Raw genomic sequence first — 19929 nt, 5'->3', positions numbered from 1 at the left:
AAGATCGGGAGCTTACTTGAAACCTAGGGCTATGTGAATACTGCGCGACCGGCAACAATGGCGGCCAGATCATCCAGAGAGTCCGATAAATGTAATATTTTCGGCTTAATTAATTTATAAGAAAATTATGACAGCCTTGTTTTGTGTTATACTCAGTCCTGAACATATATTGCAACCATTTTCCTAATTGAAACTTTTAAAAAATCTCTAGTTTGGTACGTTAATGTTACAGTGCTGAATGGCACAACAGTCCCGCATTTCTCTGACTAGCATGTCTACAGTTTTAAGTAAACTGCATTATCAGCGAATTTCGTTTAATATCAGTGTATAACACGACTTTCTTTGGAGATATTGATACGTGCTAGATGACGTACCTGTAACCGAGTGGCGTCCCATTTCTTAGGGATATGTAGCCCTTACCCCTCAGTTTCGAGGGCCAAGGGCTAGGGGTAAACTAAGGGGAAGGGGTAAGGGGGAGTATTGGGATTCGGCCTAAGTCTTAAATGGTTTGAGACTTCTCAAGCACCATGTTTGTGTTCAAGACAGCAAGTGTAGAAAGCCACAACAAGAATCTTCCTTTAGGGTTTAGTGTATTTGGATCGTAACCTATTGTCTGGGTTCACAGTGACAATTTAAGTAGGCTAATTTGTAAGATGTAGTTTCATAAGTGGCTGTGGTAGTAGCCAAAATTTGTGGGAAATTTGGCTATTACCTCAAGACAACCCCAATTAGGCCTATGCGATTAGCCTACACATTCGGGTATTTTCTGGTGTGCCCACAATAACCAGCTGTTTTCGATGAACCCAGGCCATACAAAATGTTAATGCTAGCTAGTTATACAAGTTATAAAACTGACTGCATTAACGCAGACCCTCGCCCCTCGGCTTGAAGCAACGGCCCCGGTGGATGTAGGTGGTATTGCATTTACGGTTAGGTTCCCGACTCTTCCGGACGTTCTTTTTCTATTAACTCCAGTCAACATTTACAACTATCTACAAAACTACCCCAATAATTTTGGTTCGATTCTCAAACCTGGCTCATACTACTAGCTTTTTCATAGAATAATTTTTCCTGATTTTTGCTAAGTTTGAAACCAATCCGAAATGGGTAAACTAGCACCCCATTTATTTGCCTACGTCAAAGTTGCCTGCAAATGTGTTCGCGGATACTTACGGGGCACAAGCACAAAAGTGTCCGATAGCTGATTTACATTGAGCTGAATGAGCCATAGACTTATATTGAATGAGCACAGGGAGAAATGGCTTGAGTTGCCTGCCTTGTTGTAGCAAGTTTAGCAAATGGTTGTCACACATACATGAAATGTTGTTAATATAGTTTATTCCCGTTATTTTAAAACAGATTAGATTTTTTGTAAAAAGTTCATGACATGATGGCAAATATATTATGTTAAGCGAGAGCATAGATTGTTGACGTGTCTATCTGGAGCAAAGACGAAGATTAATACTTTAACCACAACCACAACCAACTGTTAACCACAATAGGAAATTATATATATTTAAAAAATATTAGTCTTGTCTTCAAAAGCTTTTGTTAAACACACCCATTATTCTTTTTTTGATCGTGTCATCAAGCCAGACTGCTTTTGTGGGACAATGAAGGTCCTCAGTGACTATGTTTCACCCCCACTTACATCTGATGGAAACGTCTTGTAGCCTATATGGTTCTGTGAATATGCCCCTTTCAAAGGCAAATGTTCAATAAAGTATATTTTAGACAGTTTTCAAGCTTTTATTTATTACATTATTACCAAGTCTTGTTAGATCATGTTATATCCATTAATAGGCGTTTGGTTTTGTAGGATGAACATATAAAACACAGGCCACATTTCTACACTGATGATAAATTAAAGGCAGTGTGAATTTTGTGGCATTTCATTTGAATATAAAGTTGACAGTAAGCTATGGTAAGTCTGCATTATGGAAGATTTTGGTTACCAAAATAACTATTAAGTTTTCTTTACCTGGCGAGAACAACGACGGAGCTGTTCATGCTAACAGTTTATTTCATCCGATACAGTGCGTTGGAAATCATACTCATATCACAAAGAAAAAAAGCAACATATGTGATGAGTTCCATCTAGAATAGCCCTATATTTAGCCCTATAGTCTATTTAAAAAAAACAAGTGAAAGGAATACTATATAGTCACAGAATACATTTCCGTTAAGTTTGCATCCTGTCTCTGATTCTTATCGGACTTGTACCCCATTCTGCCCTTAGATTCTGCCACTGCAATGCCTTAGCTCACACGCTTGTAACCATTTAAATCTATGCTCGCGACTGGTTGTCGCAAAGTATGACGTGTACAGCTAGTTGCAAGCGTGCACGAGGTCTCGGAGCTATGGAAGAAAAGAGCCACTGTTTAAAGCTAGACCGGAAGAGTCGGAAGTGAAAAAATGGCCGCGTCCAGTCTCACGCTCTCGCTCATAGACAGAATAAAGAGTAGACGCCGCATCGACCCCTACTGCCTACTGGCGCTGACGAGACGTGGGGCCGCCATCTTGGAAAGGTCCGATCGCTTACACTCAGTGTAATCTGTTTGGCAGGGGCAATGAGCTGTCAGCGCATTTAATTAATCATACCGCACTGAATACCAAACAGATTTTCACGCAGTTTGCTTTGCTGCAAAGGTCATACATGTAGCTAAGATGCAGGACATGATTATTATCTTCACAAAATACAACCAATAGGATGGTAATGTTAAATCTTACTTGTGAAAAGTAATCCCCTGAACCCTGTTTGCGATTATCCACCGATTTGAGCAGGAATATGCTGCAGAGTGCTGGCATCTTGTTTATTCTGATGCTAAGCAACGAGGAACTTGACCTTTCCAAGATGGCGGCCGCATTTCTTGCGTCTGAGCACTTTTCATAGAAATGAATGGGAACGCCATCTTGGAAGACAAAAGTAGCTTACTCTAGTTATGTTAACTCGATTAAGTTGTGCTTTATAGCTGCCTATGTCTTTTGAATTAAAGTGTGTAGTGTAAACTCAGACAGGTTGAAATCTGTGCTTGAGCCGTTCATTTTAGCCACTACTATCCTGCCAAAATGGCTATGTAAACTGTTAATACGTTTTTTATTAGGCTACATGTTGATTTAATACTAATAGGACCCATTATAAATTGATTGGCAAAAAGGAGAACAAGAGTAATAAAGTTGATCAACAAGAAAGATCAGTAGTTTACAGCTGGAGAGTCAAGGTTTCCTGCTGCCTGAATCATCTGTCTTTGTTACAGAAATAAACCAGACCCCTGTTGTAAGGACCCCTAGACCTGGTGTAGATATCATACAAGGTTCTCTGCCAAGTTGAGACAACGATTCTCACATGTGACCTTGACCATGAAGAGCAGGCATAATGTAAACGTTCTCTGTTTAAGCTATGACTAGGGGACTGCCTAGTGATGTTCCCCGTGAGCAGGAATTTAATATCCGTTCAAATGAAAACAATTGATTCTTGATGAAGTTCAAATGCCTTGGAGTGTTAGCTGGTGATAGTTTTACTGAGTTTGTTCTCTAGTTCCAGACTAAGCTATGTATCAATCCTTTACCTACCTTTGTTGCGTGGAATAATTAACATGGGTGTTTGTAATTAGTCTTAACTCTGGACAGCAATGGCAAAGCCTCTGTCATTTGAAAATCAGCTTTCACATGATACAAGATGCCGTTTTCATCAAATACATGTTGACAGGCCTATGTCATTTTCATGTTAGGCCAAAAGGGAAAGGAAGATTGAGTAAAAGTTTGACATTTGTAAGTCTCTTTCACCACAAAGCATGTCTGTAAGCTCTAGCGTGGTTGCCATAGCACCCGTGACACCGCAGTCGGATGTTGTACAGGGAAAACGGGATCAAAGAGAGGTGGGTTGACCTGGAGGTTTGAATGGTGAATTGTAGTGTTTCCCTAGGTTACCTAGCATAGACCTGTAGCCATGGTCCTCAATATTTTGTTTAATCTGATGCAACTACGCTGTGTGACATAGCTCAACAACTACAACACAATCCACTGACACACCCGGCCACCTGGAGCACAGAGTGTGTCTGAGGTGTGTTCCACGCTGGCTTGCCACACTGCTTCAGTGGGAACCATTGGATATTCTCAGGTAAAGTGAGTATCTTGTGATGTGTGTGTGCAACACAAGAAGATGAGTCAGTGCTACAAAAGGCACCCTCTAGGACTGAATCTCAAATGTAAATAGTGTGCTGAGTGCTCACTATTTTGAACACAGTCATGCATCTTCATTTAGGCTTTTCTGACTGTCAGAGCGGCCAGTGAAGTGGAGACTGTTGTGGCGGTTACTGGGACATGTTTAAATGCCATATGGGGTTGAGGGGCTTATCTGTTGTTATAGTTGGTCTTCTCAATAGTCTTTTCAGATTACATCTAAGCTGCTTTATTTAAAGGCAGCCAAAGGATCTATTCTACTTTTTGTTATTCCTCTCAGATAATGTTGTGAAGTGGAAATACTTCAAATTTGAGCATTTGTTTTTCAGTTAATTTTTGGGATTCCAATGTCGGTAGCCCGTCAACTCAGTCTGAGCTTAGATATAATCCACCTTCAACATTCCCCAGTCAGTAAAGTTGGCAGATTGCCTTTTTACACCGTTTCAGGTTCTTGTTACGAAACATTAGACTTCAGCCAAGTTCACACAGGAACATGAATAAGCCACAGTTCTCTGTATTATCATGCGGACTGTTCACAAAGCACAAGGACAATGGTGCTTCTCTGTGGAACACAGGGTGAGCAGTATCAGAGCATTGTGCAGCAGGCCACAGGAACACAGCTGTTCTGAGAAGAGCCACCAAGGTGCCTGGCACTGCAGACAGACCCAGAACCAACCCAGAACCAAACCCAAACCAGACCCAGTACCAGAACCTAGTGTGTGTGTGTGTGTGTGTGTGTGTGTGTGTGTGTGAGCGTGTGAGTGTGTGTGTTTCAGTGTCCAGAGTGGCCACAAACATGATCAAGAGGCATCCAGCAATCAGACATGGTACTCCTGGGCCAGTATGTTGCCTGTCCTAATAAGCCACAGCAGATAAGGACTTAATCACAGTGTTACTAGCCAAGTGATCAAGCCTCACCAGCCACCAGCCCAGGGTCATCCCAAGCCTGCTGAGGTGTGTCTGTGTGTAACATGCTCCAGGCAGCCTGCTTCAGGCCCTGGAGCCCCCCTCCTTTCTGCTGCCAGAGGATCAGCTGCATCATCTGGGGTCCTGAATCGCTGTACTCTCAGTTTGGACATTTGCACCTTTGGGGGTGTTTTTGGTTTTGTCTTGATTTTCCATGGTGTTGTTGTGTGGTCGGAAGGCCTAGTGGCGTAGACTCCTGCTTCATGTGTAGCTAAGCTATATTAATGCTGGTGGTGTTAGACTCCTGCTTCACGTGTAGCTAAGCTTTCTTAATGCGGGTGGTGTAGACTCCTGCATCCCATGTAGCTAAGCTATATTAATGCTGGTGGTGTAGACTCCTGCTTCACGTGTAGCTAAGCTATATTTAAAGGGGTCATTGATGGCAAAACCGATTTTACCTTGTCATATTTGCATAACGACGGTTATGCAAATATGTGGTGGGTGCGGTGGGTAAAATGGACATAAAGTGAACCTCAAAGTCCATTGACACCTCTTTCCTATCTAAATCTCACAACTTGAAACTGCAGCTGTAAATGATCGGTTTCGAAAAAGCTGAATTTGTGAAGTCACAAATGTAGCAACCTTTGTCCCGCCCCAACATTTACATACAAACCAGCCCTCTGGTGTTCTGGCCGAGGATCTCAGACACTAGTTAAGCTGCACGCTGCTCTGTGTACTTCCACGGGAAATAAAAAGGAGAAAGTTTGGAAGTTTTTAAAGGATGCTGAAAATGGACCATCGTAAATGCAGTGTTCCAGGCTGTACAGGGAATATTGACACTTTTCAGAGTCTTCCTAAGGAACCAATCACTCGACGGGCTGTGATGTTTGTCTATGAGAAAATCCCTGTGCAGTTCAACCCTCAATTACACATTTGCTCAAACCATTTCACCGAGAACAGTTTTGAAAACCTGGGACAATGTAAAGCAGGATTTGCTATGAAGCTGTTGCTGAAAATGGGGTGTCAGATGGCTGAGCGGTTAGGGAATCAGGTTACCAATCAGAAGGTTGCTGGTTAGATTCCCGGCTGTGCAAAATTAAGTTGTGTCCCTGTGCAAGGCACTTCACCCTACTTGCCTTGGGGGAATGTCCCTGTACTTACTATAAGTCACTGTGGATAAGAGCGTCTGCTAAATGACTAAATGTAAATGTAAAATAGGTGCTGTTTCGACCTTATGTTCATCACAACCGCAAGCTGTAGTATGATGTTGTCGCAGTTATAAGCAATGCTAACGTATCCTGCCTGCATCTAGCATCGGTAGAATGTGTGATGATTTAGTTTACTGGCAATGGGGCTAACGTTATTTCATGTTCCTGACTGTGTTTCATTCTAATAAATAACCTGTGTTGTCATGTACATCTACAATTCAAGATGCATGCTTGTCCAGGTCTATTTTTCAGCAAGATAGCTAGAGCTAACTGAAGCTGAGTTGAATCAATAGTTTGTTTGCTAAGCTGTAGTGCTAACGTTACCCACCTAAGTCAATCCCGTTTGCTTCGACAGCAGAAGTGGAAACAACTAACATTATAATTTTAAATTATATCTAGGCCAGTGGCCTAGTGGCTGGTGGCCGTGTTGCGTCTTTGCTCTGCAGCTTCACACATTTTAAATCTACCAATCAGCACGCAGCTCATCTATGTATTCATGAGCATACCATAAAAGGAGGAAACCTCTTGTTTTTTCACTGGGCTATTTCACAGAATGTATCAGGGCTCATAGAACAGCACTGGGCCATTTTCAGCCCAACCGATGTTACATACCCTATTTGGAGACCTTAAGGAACAGTGTGAAATACCCCAAAACCCCAGTCAATCACCCCTTTAATGCTGGTGGTGTGAAGACTCCTGCTTCACGTGTAGCTAAGCTATATTAATGCTGGTTGTCTAATATAGGATAGAATAGGACCAGGCTGACTGAGATTCTCTCTTCCTACCTGGTGTCTCCTGTCCACACAGGTCTGCAATGTTGGCTTGCTAGATTACACTCCTCGCGGCTCCAAGTTACTGAGGTCATTTAAACCGGTTCCCGGCTTGGCCTTCCTCTGTTGAAGCACGGGTCAAATCATTGTCTGGCCTTGAGTAAAAAACCCAAACAAACAGATCTCTCCTAGTGTCGTCATCATGTGACTGAACTTTAACAACACAGTGGACCAGCGCCCTGTGCACCAGTCTAGTCTGCTGTCCAGAGTAGCCTTTTGTTACATCATTTCCCTCTGCTGTGAGGAGCAGGCTGTGGGGTCAAAGCCCCTATAGGCCCGGCTTGGCTGATTGATGTAGGACCCAACAGTCCTGCCTGTTGTCTGTCCAGCCAGCCTGTAGTGTAGCCCAGGTTTAGGGTTTGAGTACTGGCACGCAGCCCCATGGTGAAGTGCATTGGGGGCAGGTTCTGTGCAGAGTCCAGGGTGACAGCTGTGGTATAAAATGTGATTGGTCGGCCTGTAAGTTCTGTGGAAGAGAGGGGGTTTTGTTTAATGTCCTCCTGTGTTGGCCTCACAATAAAATGGATTGCCTTGACCGGGCTCCCTTGACAAACAGGAAAACAATATAGGACACAGCGTAGGCGTGCACCTGTTAGAATGCCACACAGACTTCTCAACCAATCAGAGTGTGAGTCCTATGGCATCAGAGGCCGCACTATCTTTTACTTGTTCTTTTGTTGCTGTGGTGATTCCAAGAACTGGTGTGTTATCAGGCATGTTTACTTTGTGACAGTTTCCTCAGTACTGCCTCTGACACATCTGAATATGAATACTACCTCCAATGTCAGAGACGCATCTGTTATGGAGGGCACTCCGTCCCCCCAGTAACCAAGCTGGGACTACAGCCTGCAGTCAGACCTCTGGGTCACTGCTGCTACGTGCTGCTAAGTGCTGCTACAGCTTCTAACCTCTGCTTCCACTGATGCTGGCGGCTGAGGTTTTTACAGACACACTCCCTCTCTCCCTTCCTCTGACTGGAGTTGTAACTGTCTTATGACCGTCAGCCCGGGTCCTGGTGGGCTGTGTCGCGACTCGCAAGGTTGTCTGACTGACCAGGAGGGTTAGGGTTGCAGGTCTGTTGCCAGAAGCAACATGTGTGCATGGTGCCAAATGGAAGGGCTGTACGCTGCAGTGACTGCTAGCTTCTTAGGATCCAAAGAATGCAGCAATCTATTGTCAACAGATTTATTGGAACCCTAGACACACACATGTATGTACATACACACTGAAGCCCCCTAGACACACACACACACACACACACATGCATGTATACACACTGGAGCCCTTGACACACAAGCATGTATGTACATGCATAAGCTGGAAACACAGCCAATGTCATTGTTCAGGTTTCAGCCTTAATGTTATTGTCAAACTGAGATGTAGGACTACAACTGTTGGCCAATGACGTTGGAATCATTTACATTTATTCATTTAGCAGACGCTTTTATCCTAAGCGACTTCCAAGAGAGAGCTTTACAAAAGGGCATAGGTCACTGATCATAACAACGAGGTAGTCCCAAACATTGCAAGCAGCCAAAACATGAAGCATACATTGTGAAAAACTAAACAAGTGCCAAAGGGAAGACCCATAAGAGCATGCAGTTATACAAGTTACAAATTAAAACAACATGAACCTCAAAAAGTGCAAGACTGTACCTGTAGAAGAACAATCAACAGTAAAATAATTCAACAATAACTATATAACTAACCTACAAGAGCAACAAGTCTCTCAATAAGTCATTGTGATCCTGGAGGAAACTAACATCAGGTCCACCCAAGCATTCCTAAGTGCCGTTGTACTCCCGGAACAAGTGCGTCGCGAGCCCTTTCTTGAAGGTGGGGAGACAGTCAGTGTCCCTGATGGAGGTGGGGAGCTGGTTCCACCATTGGGGGGCCAGACAGGAGAAGAGCTTGTGTTGGGACCGGGCGGTCTTGAGCGGAGGGATCACCAGACGGTGATCTGAAGAAGACCGTAGGTGGCGGGTGGGGGTGTAAGGAAGCAGGAGAGACTTTATGTAGTCGGGTGCAGTCCCGTTCACTGCTCGGAAGGTCAGTACCAGAGTCTTGAATCTGATACGGGCGTTGATGGGTAGCCAGTGGAGAGAGATGAGGAGTGGGGTAACATGGGAGCGTCTGGGTAGGTTGTAGACCAGGCGGGCCGCTGCGTTTAGAATCCTCTGAAGAGGGCGGGTTGCACATGCTGGGAGACCGGCAAGCAGCGAGTTGCAGTAGTCCAACTTGGAGAGGACAAGTGCTTGGACTAGCAGCTGGGCGGAGTGCTAAGACAGGTATCTCCTGATCTTCCGGTTGTAGAAGGTGAATCTACACGACCGGGAGACGGCAGCAATGTGGGCCGTGAGGGAGAGCTTGTCATCCATGGTAACCCCAAGGTTCCTGGCAGAGGATGAAGGGGTCACCGTCCTCAGATCCCAGGGTGATTGCGAGATCGTGGGAGATGGAAGGTTTAGCCAGGATGATGAGAAGTTCTGTTTTGGCGAGGTTCAGCTGGAGGTGGTGCTCGGTCATCCAGGCGGAGATGTCTGTGAGGCAGTCCTCAATCCTTGCTGAGATCCCCGGATCAGTTGGGGGGAACGACATGTACAGCTGCGTGTCGTCAGCGTAGCAGTGGTAGGAGAAGCCATGGGAGGTGATGATAGGTCCAAGTGAGGTGGTGTACAGAGAGAAGAGGAGGGGTCCAAGGACGGAGCCCTGTGGGGGGAGAGCTGGCGAGGGTCTGACAGTTTGCCTCTCCAGGAGACCTGGTAGGATCTTCCCGACAGGTAGGATGAGATCCACTGGAGTGCAGTGCCAGTGATGCCCATCAGAAAGTCTGGAGAGCAGCTGGTGGTTAACCGTATCAAACGCTGCAGAAAGGTCCAGCAGAATGATGACGGATGACCTGGAAGCCGCTCTGGCAGACTGGAGGGCAGTGGTGACTGAAAGGAGGGCAGTCTCTGTGGAGTGGCCAGTCTTGAAGCCCGATTGGTTGGGGTCAAGCAGGTTGTTCTGAGAGAGAAAGTTTGACAGTTGGTTAGATACAGCACGTTCAATTGTTTTTGAAAAGAAGGGTTACAGTGATACCAGGGTTTTTTTGAGTAGAGGGGTAACTCTGGCCTGTTTAAAGGCAGAGGGAAAGGTGCCTGAGGTAAGAGAGGAGTTTAGGACATGGAGAAGAAAAGTTATGATGGAGGGGGAGATGGTTTGAAAGAGAGGGGAGGGGATAGGATCAAGGGGACAATCAAACTAATGTTGGGGTCTTCCACACCAGTGGACCAGCCTAGAGAGATCAGGCAGACGTTTTATGTTTCTTCACACACTCAATGCCATCCCTGTAAAGAGAAAAGTACGGCCTGAAGATTGAGTAATTGGACAACAGGAACATCATGCAATCTAGAGTGTAGAATGACACCAGGGATCAGTCGATTAGCTGAGTCATTTCTACGTTAACTCACTGTATGTTCCTACAGTTCCCTGAAGGGTGTGTTGCACTCAAATATTTCCCCCAGATTTTTACTGACCCTCCAGTTAACCCAGTGACCCGTTGCCGTCTCAGTGAGAACTCAGACTCCCAACATGCCAACATGGCTGCCAAACTGGCCTGTGTTAGAGCTCAAAGCCTCTTGGAGCCGGTCCTGTTTACCCAGCAGTAAAGAGTTGTGTGGTGGAGGGTCCTCTGTCTCATGTCTGTAATGGTTCCACCCAGCAGTGTTGCCTCTCTCAAAGCCTTGCTGCAGGGCACACCAGATAGTGATGACGTCATGGACAGGGTTCTGAGAGGAATGCTTGGACTGCCAGATTCTGGAAGTGATGCTGTGCACAGACGTGGCTCACAGTCCCAGTTTAGAGAGATATTCCCCCAGACGTGGTCCCAGACGTGGTCCCAGACGTGGTCCCAGACGTGGTCCCAGACGTGGTACCAGACGTGGTACCAGACGTGGTACCAGACGTGGTACCAGACGTGGCAAGGCGTGTGCTTAGCCGCCTGCGAGTGCGTAGGTTAGAGTAGAAGGTTTAGGTGAGAAAAGCCAAAGGCCTCCTTTGCCTTTTCAAAGCAGGAAACAGTGTGAAGATGTGGTCACCAGGTCTAGAGGTGTGGTATCAGGGCGTGGCACTCTTTATCTTCTGTATAAAGTTGTTGGATACACACTAGAAATGTGATTAGGGTTATGTGGTTTATGGACAATGAAGGTTACATGAAACGCTGACTCGGTCAGGCTCGAACATTTGTCAAGCACAAGTTCAACTGAGCAGCTTTACAAACATAAACATTGCCGTTGTTGTGGTGATGAGTGAGTGAGTGAGTAAGTGAGTGAGCGAGCGAGCGAGGAGGAAGAGGAGGTTGCTATGGCGCCCAGTGGGGGGGTCCTGGGGATTACCCGGCTAATCTGAGGACAGACAAGGGACACCTGTGCCCCAGCACAGGGATTAAGGATCCACGCTGCGCTAATGAGGAGGGGATGTGTGTTTAGGTGGGCAGCATATGTGCACCCCCCCCCCCCCCCCCCCCCCGGCTCTAATAGAGAATTTGTTATGATGATCGTGAAGTGATGTGTGCAAATTTTCCTTTTCCTTCTGCAAATTATTTGGCAATTATTTAAGGGTGGTAAACTGGAGACTGGTGTGGGGGCTGGGAACTGTTTGATGGCGTGGGCTGAGTTTGCACACGGACATCCTCTGAACACCATCCCTCTTCCCCATGTCGTGTTAATACGACTCAGCCCAGAGGAACACTTTCATCATCATGTCAGTCAGCAAGAACTGTTTGCCACAGGCAGGAAGCGGGGACTGATAGAGAGTACAGATCAGCAGGCATTATCCTCAAGGTTGAGAAACTCTTATGACTGCTATTACTGTTTGTTAATACCCAAACAGCTGTAGGCACATGCTGTGGCCTGCCTTCTGCTTCTTGTTAAACACTGCAGTTAAAGAGTACTAAAAAGAGATGGACAACAAACAAGAAGAAGAGTTGATTTGACTACTAGACGTGTTACACAGAGCGGTTGTTACATGTTAGGCAGTTAGGGTTAACCCTATCCTATCACTGCCTCTGCTGCTGGGTCTGTTACATGTTAGGCAGTCCTATCACTGCCTCTGCTGCTGGGTCTGTTACATGTTAGGCAGTCCTATCACTGCCTCTGCTGCTGGGTCTGTTACATGTTAGGCAGTCCTATCACTGCCTCTGCTGCTGGGTCTGTTACATGTTAGGCAGTCCTATCACTGCCTCTGCTGCTGGGTCTGTTACATGTTAGGCAGTCCTATCACTGCCTCTGCTGCTGGGTCTGTTACATGTTAGGCAGTCCTATCACTGCCTCTGCTGCTGGGTCTGTTACATGTTAGGCAGTCCTATCACTGCCTCTGCTGCTGGGTCTGTTACATGTTAGGCAGTCCTATCACTGCCTCTGCTGCTGGGAAAGTTTCTGTCATTCGGTCAGATCATCTGAAACACAGACTGGATGAGCCAGATTATGATGAAATGCAGGTCTGTGAGAGAAATTGTAGACCCAGACCCAGGGTTAGACCCAGACCCACCCTCAGGCGCAGGGGAAGGCGGGGGGCGGCGGGGGGGATGTGTGTGAGGTGTGATGATGTCACACTGAGGTGTGATGATGTCACACTGAGGTGTGATGATGTGCATCACACTGAGGTGTGATGATGTCACACTGAGGTGTGATGATGTGCATCACACTGAGGTGTGATGATGTCACACTGAGGTGTGATGATGTGCATCCTGAGGAATATTGATATCCGTCTTTGATTCTAGAGGTTTATTGACTCTCAGCCGAGGAAGGAAAATCCTGATATTCAAGTATTTGTTTCATTTTCCAGCTGAGCTATGGAGCAGGGACCTCCAGGGCGGTAGGAGCGTCTCCACAGCTCTCCCTGCAGGGCCTGCTCTGTGTGGCATGGAGAATTTAGATCAATAACCAGGAGGGGTCCCTGGTGAGGGGTGGAACTGAGCCCATGCAGGTCTTCTCTGGTCAGGTAGAGCCAGTTGCTCTGCTCCTCTCCTAGTCACCAGCTCCCATTAATACACACATTCTGAATGCACACACAACAAAAACAAACCTCATACATGCACACGTACACACATTCTCCATGTCATTGGTGAAACCAGAGCCCTGACAACTGAGTGGGTGTCACAGTCCAGGAGGAGCAGCAGACGGGGAGAGCAGCGTGGGCACATCTAGCCCTATTTTGGTTTGTCTGGAGCCCCCCCAAAAGTTTTATTAGCCCCCCCCCCAATTTTTTTAATTAAAAAAATTAATATAAAAGTTTTTTTTTTTCATAAAACCAACTAGAGGACACTATTTAAAAGGATATTTTAAAAATAAATTCTGGGAGAACATGCCCATAGACCATAAAAACAATGTTTGGAGTTATTGACCTTTTTGTGAGTGTGTAACTTGACTGTCAAGTCAAACCATCAAACTAGATGTCATTGATCAACATGAATTAATATGACCTTTCTTTCCTTCTTTCGCTCTCTCTCTCAGAGTTGTATGAACCTCCCTCCAGACAAAGCCAGACTACTGCGTCAGTACGACAACGAGAAGAAGTGGGAGCTCATCTGTGACCAGGTGGGACATTCATACCTGTTCTGCATAGCCACATGTCTGGACTGTCCATGTATTTTAGATATCGATATAGACCTCCTGTCCTATAGACCTCCTGTCCTATAGACCTCCTGTCCTATAGACCTCCTGTCATATAGACCTCCTGTCCTATAGACCTCCTGTCATATAGACTTCCTGTCCTATAGACCTCCTGTCCTATAGACCTCCTGTCCTATAGACTTCCTGTCCTATAGACCTCCTGTCATATAGACCTCCTGTCATATAGACCTCCTGTCCTATAGACCTCCTGTCATATAGACTTCCTGTCCTATAGACCTCCTGTCCTATAGACCTCCTGTCCTATAGACTTCCTGTCCTATAGACCTCCTGTCATATAGACCTCCTGTCCTATAGACCTCCTGTCCTATAGACCTCCTGTCATATAGACTTCCTGTCCTATAGACCTCCTGTCATATAGACTTCCTATCCTATAGACCTCCTGTCATATAGACCTCCTGTCCTATAGACCTCCTGTCCTATAGACCTCCTGTCATATAGACCTCCTGTCTGTCTGACACAGTCACCCGGCACGGCCTGCTCTGTCCTGCTGCAGAAGCGGGAAGAGACTGCTTCTGCGTCATCCTTTTTGAGGCTCTGTGTGTTTGTGTCTGTCTGTGTTTGCTTGTGTTCCTTTGTATTTGAGAGTGTGCATGTGTTTGTATGACTGAGTGAGTGTGTGTGTGTCTGTGCATGTGTTTGTATGACTGAGGGTGTGTGTGTGTCTGTGTGTGTGTTTGTATGACTGAGAGAGTGTGTGTGTGCGTGTTTGCCTTATGCCAGAGTGTGTTCTCCCTCTTATCAAGGGGGTTGGGGAGTGACTGGAGATGGATCAGCGGGCAGTTGTCTGCCTGTCATCCATCTATCTGCCTCTCTCTTTGAACTTTTTCTCTCTTCTTTCCTCTCATCATTACCTCTGTATTATCCTCTCTTGCCCCTCCTCCCTCTACTCTGTTTTCCCCTCCCTCTCTCCTCTGTTAGAGGACCAGCAGGATTGAGATTGACTCCAGGGTTAGGGTTAGATTGACTCCAGGGTTAGGGTTAGATTGACTCCAGGGTTAGGGTTAGATTGACTCCAGGGTTTACATGTGGCTTCTTATTACAGGGAACACTCTGCGCTCCTTAATCTGCCTGCTGTAGGATAATTCCCTCCCCTAGGGTTAGGGTTATCGGGGGTTATGTCACCAACAGCCTGGGTGGTTATGGTTTTGTAATACAGCTCCCAATCCCCCCCTGCTCTAAAGACCACCCTAAACCCCCCCCCCCCCCCTAAACCCCCCCCTGCTCTAAAGACCACCCTAAACCCCCCCCCCCCTAAACACTCCCCCCCCCCCCCCACCCTAAACACTCCCCCCCCCCCCCCCCCCACCCTAAACACTCCCCTGCTCTAAAGACCACCCTAAACCCCCCCCCCCCCTAAACCCCCCCCTGCTCTAAAGACCACCCTAAACCCCCCCCCCCCCCAAACCCCCCCCCCCTAAACCCCCCCATGCTCTAAAGACCACCCTAAACCCCCCCCCCCCTAAACCCCCCCCCCCACCCTAAACACTCCCCCCCCCACCCTAAACACTCCCCCCCCCCCCCCCCCTAAACCCCCCCCCTGCTCTAAAGACCACCCTAAACACCCCCCACCCTAAACACTCCCCCCCCCCACCCTAAACACTCCCCCCCCCCCCACCCTAAACACTCCCCCCCCCCCACCCTAAACACTCCCCCCCCCCCACCCTAAACACTCTCCCCCCCCCCACCCTAAACACTCCCCCCCACCCTAAACACTCTCCCCCCCACCTTAAACACTCTCCCCCCCCCCCACCCTAAACACTCCCCCCCCCCCCCCACCCTAAACACTTCCCCCCTAAACACTCCCCCCCCCCCCCCACCCCCCCACGTTCAGGTTGTAAACGTAATGTGTTGTTCTCTTCTATTTCTCCCCCCTAACAGGAAAGGTTCCAGGTGAAGAACCCCCCTCATACGTACATTCAGAAGCTGAGGGGTTATCTGGACCCAGCCGTCACCAGCAAGGTAAGATCAAAACAGACACACAAGAATTAAATACTTTTGTTCCAGAGAGAGATGGACAGAAACAGAGATAGAACCACTAGATATATACAGAGAGAAAACTACTAGATAGATACAGAGAGAGAGAGAACCACTAGATAGATACAGAGATAGAACCACTAGATAGATACAGAGATAGAACCACTAGATAGATACAGAGAGAGAGAACCACTAGATAGATACAGAGAGAGAGAACCACTAGATAAATACAGATACACCCTTTCCACCACAGTGAACCGGGAACTAGTTTTGTGAGTACGGAAGGTTTATAAATGAGACCCCAGATCTCAGGAAAGTAGACTTATGTTCACTGTAGGTCTAGAACACACCGCACTACAGTACACCCTGGCCTATGATTACCTGGGGATCAAAATCAGTGCCTCTGGAAAATCATCTAATAGAGCCCCTGCATGCTGAATTTTGAAGAATTATATTGAACATACAATGCATGCAGAGCAGAATTAGGTTGATATCCATTAATCATAAACATCAAGAAAAGAACACCAAAATTCTGGATGCATCTCAAATCAAGTCCCCAAAATACACTGCAATTTAAAGCACTGCAAACCCAAGAACTGAACTCCAAAAAGAGTCCTTTCAGTCAGCTGGTCATGAGACTTACAAACCAACTAACACACTAACATTAAACTGTAACTATTCACTTTAGTTATTTTTGTTTTGATTTAGTTTCGGTTCAGGCAGGAGGACTCAGTAATGTTATGTTACTTGATACTTTATTACACGTTACAATACATTATTGTAATATTTGATTTGGCGTATGGTTGTGCTCGCAGCGGCTCCCTGCCGCACCCAACTGAGACACCGTCTCGACATCCGGGCAGAGAGCAGCGACGCATTCCCCAACACAACCACATGCCAGACGAGACGATGTATGAGACTGCTGCGTGCATGTGGAGCTCATAGGAGCAAAAAGTGTCTGATGAGAGAACGCTTGCCAACTTACCATCACAGGTGTGCTCTGCAGACGTGTCCCGAGCTGTGTGTGTGTGTGTGTGAGTGACGCGAGTGAGTGAGTGTTGCTATACTACCTGGAGTAAGTGTGGCTCAGAGCAGACAATGCCCCTAAGCTTTATCTATCCATGTTAGCCAGCAAATGCGTAGCTCGGAGCAGACAGTGCCCCTAAGCATTACCTGTGAACGAGCATTATGTTGTACATGTTTGACCTAATAATGTGTAGCTCAGAGCAGACAGTGCCCCTAAGCCTTAACTAGTGAATGAGTGAGGCGCGCCTCTACCAACTGAGGCACTGCCTCTACCAACTGAGGCGCGCCTTCCCTACCGAGGCACTCCCTCTACCAACTGAGGCACTGCCTCTACCCACTGAGGAAGCGCCTCTACCCACTGAGGAAGCGCCTCTACCCACTGAGGAAGCGCCTCTACCCACTGAGTAAGCGCCTCTACCAACGTTGGCGCGCCTCTACCGACCGAGGCGCGCCTCTACCGACCGAGGCACTCCCTCTACCAACTGAGGCATTGCCTCTACCAACTGAGGAAGCGCCTCTACCAACGTTGGCACGCCTCTACCGACCGAGGCACGCCTCTACCGACCGAGGCACGCCTCTACCGACCGAGGCACGCCTCTACCGACCGAGGCACGCCTTTACCAACTGAGGCACTGCCTCTACTTTAACGACTGAGGCCCTCGATTCCCAACTGAGGCACTGCCTCTACCAACTGAGGCACTGCCTCTACCAACTGAGGCACTGCCTCTACCAACTGAGGCACTGCCTCTACCAACTGAGGAAGTGCCTCTACTTTACCAACTGAGGCAGTGCCTCTACTTTACCAACTGAGGCAGTGCCTCTACTTTACCAACTGAGGCAGTGCCTCTACTTTACCAACTGAGGCAGTGCCTCTACTTTACCAACTGAGGCCCTCGATTCCCCACTGAGGCACTGCCTCTCCCAACTGAAGCACTGCTTCGACATCCCAACCGAGGTGTTACTCTGATTCCCAACTGAAGCACTGTTTCGACATCCCAACCAAGGTGTTACTCCGATTCCCAACTGAGGCACTGCCTCTCCCAACTGAAGCACTGCTTCGACATCCCAACCGAGGTGTTACTCCGATTCCCAACTGAGGCACTGCCTCTCCCAACTGAAGCACTGCTTCGACATCCCAACCGAGGTGTTACTCCGATTCCCAACTGAGGCACTGCCTCTCCCAACTGAAGCACTGCTTCGACTTCCCAACCGAGGTGTTACTCCGATTCCCAACTGAGGCACTGCCTCTCCCAACTGAAGCACTGCTTTGACATCCCAACCGAGGTGTTACTCCGATTCCCAACTAAGGCACAGCCTCGACATCCTACTGTGATGGTGACTGAGTCACCCGACGCTCCACGACGACCAACAACCCAATGCTTGAGTGGTGAAGCCGAGACGCCAATGTTGTTTGGGGTCCAGAGCGCCGCCACAGACTTCCAAGCCTCCCGGTGACCCGTTACGTCGACATGCTTCCCCGGCATCGGTGACGAACAGGGGCCCGCTCATTGCATGCAGCGGAATTAGTGCACCATGTAAAAGAAGGGAGAGAAAGCGGATTTAATCTGCCATGTAACGAGAGTACCACACCAGCTTCACACTATTACTGTGATTAGTCCTACTGTGTACATGCGTGTGCTATGGTCATGTCTCGGAGCAAGATTGCAAGGTGGAATGTGCTTGACCGACATGTGACGTCAGCCAGGTTGTACTCACCCGGGAATATATGCATCGTGCAATCAATGCCCGTGATGCACGTCCAGCTTGTAAGACGTCCAACTACCTGATATCAAATGCCACAGAGGATCTACCCTGTTTGATTATATTCACCGTGCCTCATAATCACGAGACGTCTGTTGATGCAAACACCACGAGGCCAGCCTGGGCCCCGATTTCTTAGAGCAAGACCAAGCAAAGCCACCTAGCATATATGCATCCTGTAGGCTAGGCTACCTCTGATAGCTAGACTAAGAATGTGCAATCACAATGCAGTATCTATAGCATGTACACACATATTACCTATTCTACCCGATACCATATGGTACAGGTATTGAAATGCGCAGTACAATCTATGACTTGCAATCGCCCGCCGCGAGTTCAACGAGCCATGACCCATCACCCCTTCGTTGCGTCGATCCCCAACACAACGTACTAGCCAGGCTAGAGTTGCACCTCGCTAATAAAGAACGACCACACGTCCCAACGCCCGCGAGCACGGCCCGGACGCAAAACGGAATGCAACCCACATCCATGACGAGACCGTGCCCGCCAGACCGATTAGCCATGTCCACGACGGAAACGAAGACAGTATGCTAAAATGGGACCCGAGCAACGATGAAACTCACCAAGCCGGTGCGAGGACGGAATCGACCTACAGTCCGGCAGGTGCAGCACAAATGAAACCAGCAGCCGTCAAGCCGACCCGCACAGGACTCGGACAAAATGCCAAATGCGCGCCCGCTACGACGCCGAAGCCAAAGACACGTCGGGCCCCGAGAGCACATTGCACGTTAGCACACAGTGACGCTGAGCATACATTCCGAAAGCAAAATATGCCAAAGAGAAGACCCAGAGGGCATGCTAACAAATTGCAATAGAACAACATGAACCCCAAAGTGCAAGAGTGGAACTATAGAAGCAAGAACATAGTCGCAGCAAATACAACAGTTTAACCGGACGCATCCATCGAGGTAGATCACGTTGTTTACCAACGTTCAGGATGTCAGCGCGGGGTTAGAGAGACGACTAACGCAAAGGGTTGAAGAATGCACAACATTCATGGCCCACCTGCCGGGCACCGACGCGGGCAGGCCGACCTGGGATGATGCAGCGCAGCACCGACCGCAAACATGACTACAACCAGGAACGTGCATACGCATACCACCCCCCAGCGAGTGCCAATCCAGAGAGTCATGCATCGGGTGATACAACACCGGCATAGGACATTAGCGGACTCGCAGTAGACACCATCGTTGACGAGCGATGCCCCAATGCACCAGACCAGTGCATATCGTGCGGAGGTCCACCCACTCGAAGTCATAATTACAAGGCACAGCCTGTGAGAGGGAGAGAAACACCCGCAGCAGAACACGCCAAGCACTCCAACATCGACCAGACCAGTCGCCAAAG

At 47.7% G+C, this 19929-nt stretch overlaps 1 protein-coding gene across 3 annotated transcripts in view; it reads left to right on the top strand.

The window, feature by feature from the left end:
- The window catches only part of fmnl2a (formin-like 2a), a 77765-nt gene that overhangs the window by 11430 nt on the left and 46406 nt on the right, over positions 1–19929 (top strand). For all 3 annotated transcript variants that reach the window (XM_084688775.1, XM_084688776.1, XM_084688774.1), the window contains exons 2-3: positions 13621–13704; positions 15679–15759. In XM_084688775.1, coding sequence (XP_084544901.1) covers positions 13621–13704; positions 15679–15759 — 165 coding nt within the window. The remainder of the gene's footprint in view (positions 1–13620; positions 13705–15678; positions 15760–19929) is intronic.

This window comes from Hypomesus nipponensis, chromosome 23 (genome assembly GCF_054491055.1).
Source record: "Hypomesus nipponensis isolate SF chromosome 23, ASM5449105v1, whole genome shotgun sequence".
NCBI lineage: Eukaryota > Metazoa > Chordata > Actinopteri > Osmeriformes > Osmeridae > Hypomesus > Hypomesus nipponensis.
This window is presented reverse-complemented; position numbering and strand designations above follow the sequence as displayed.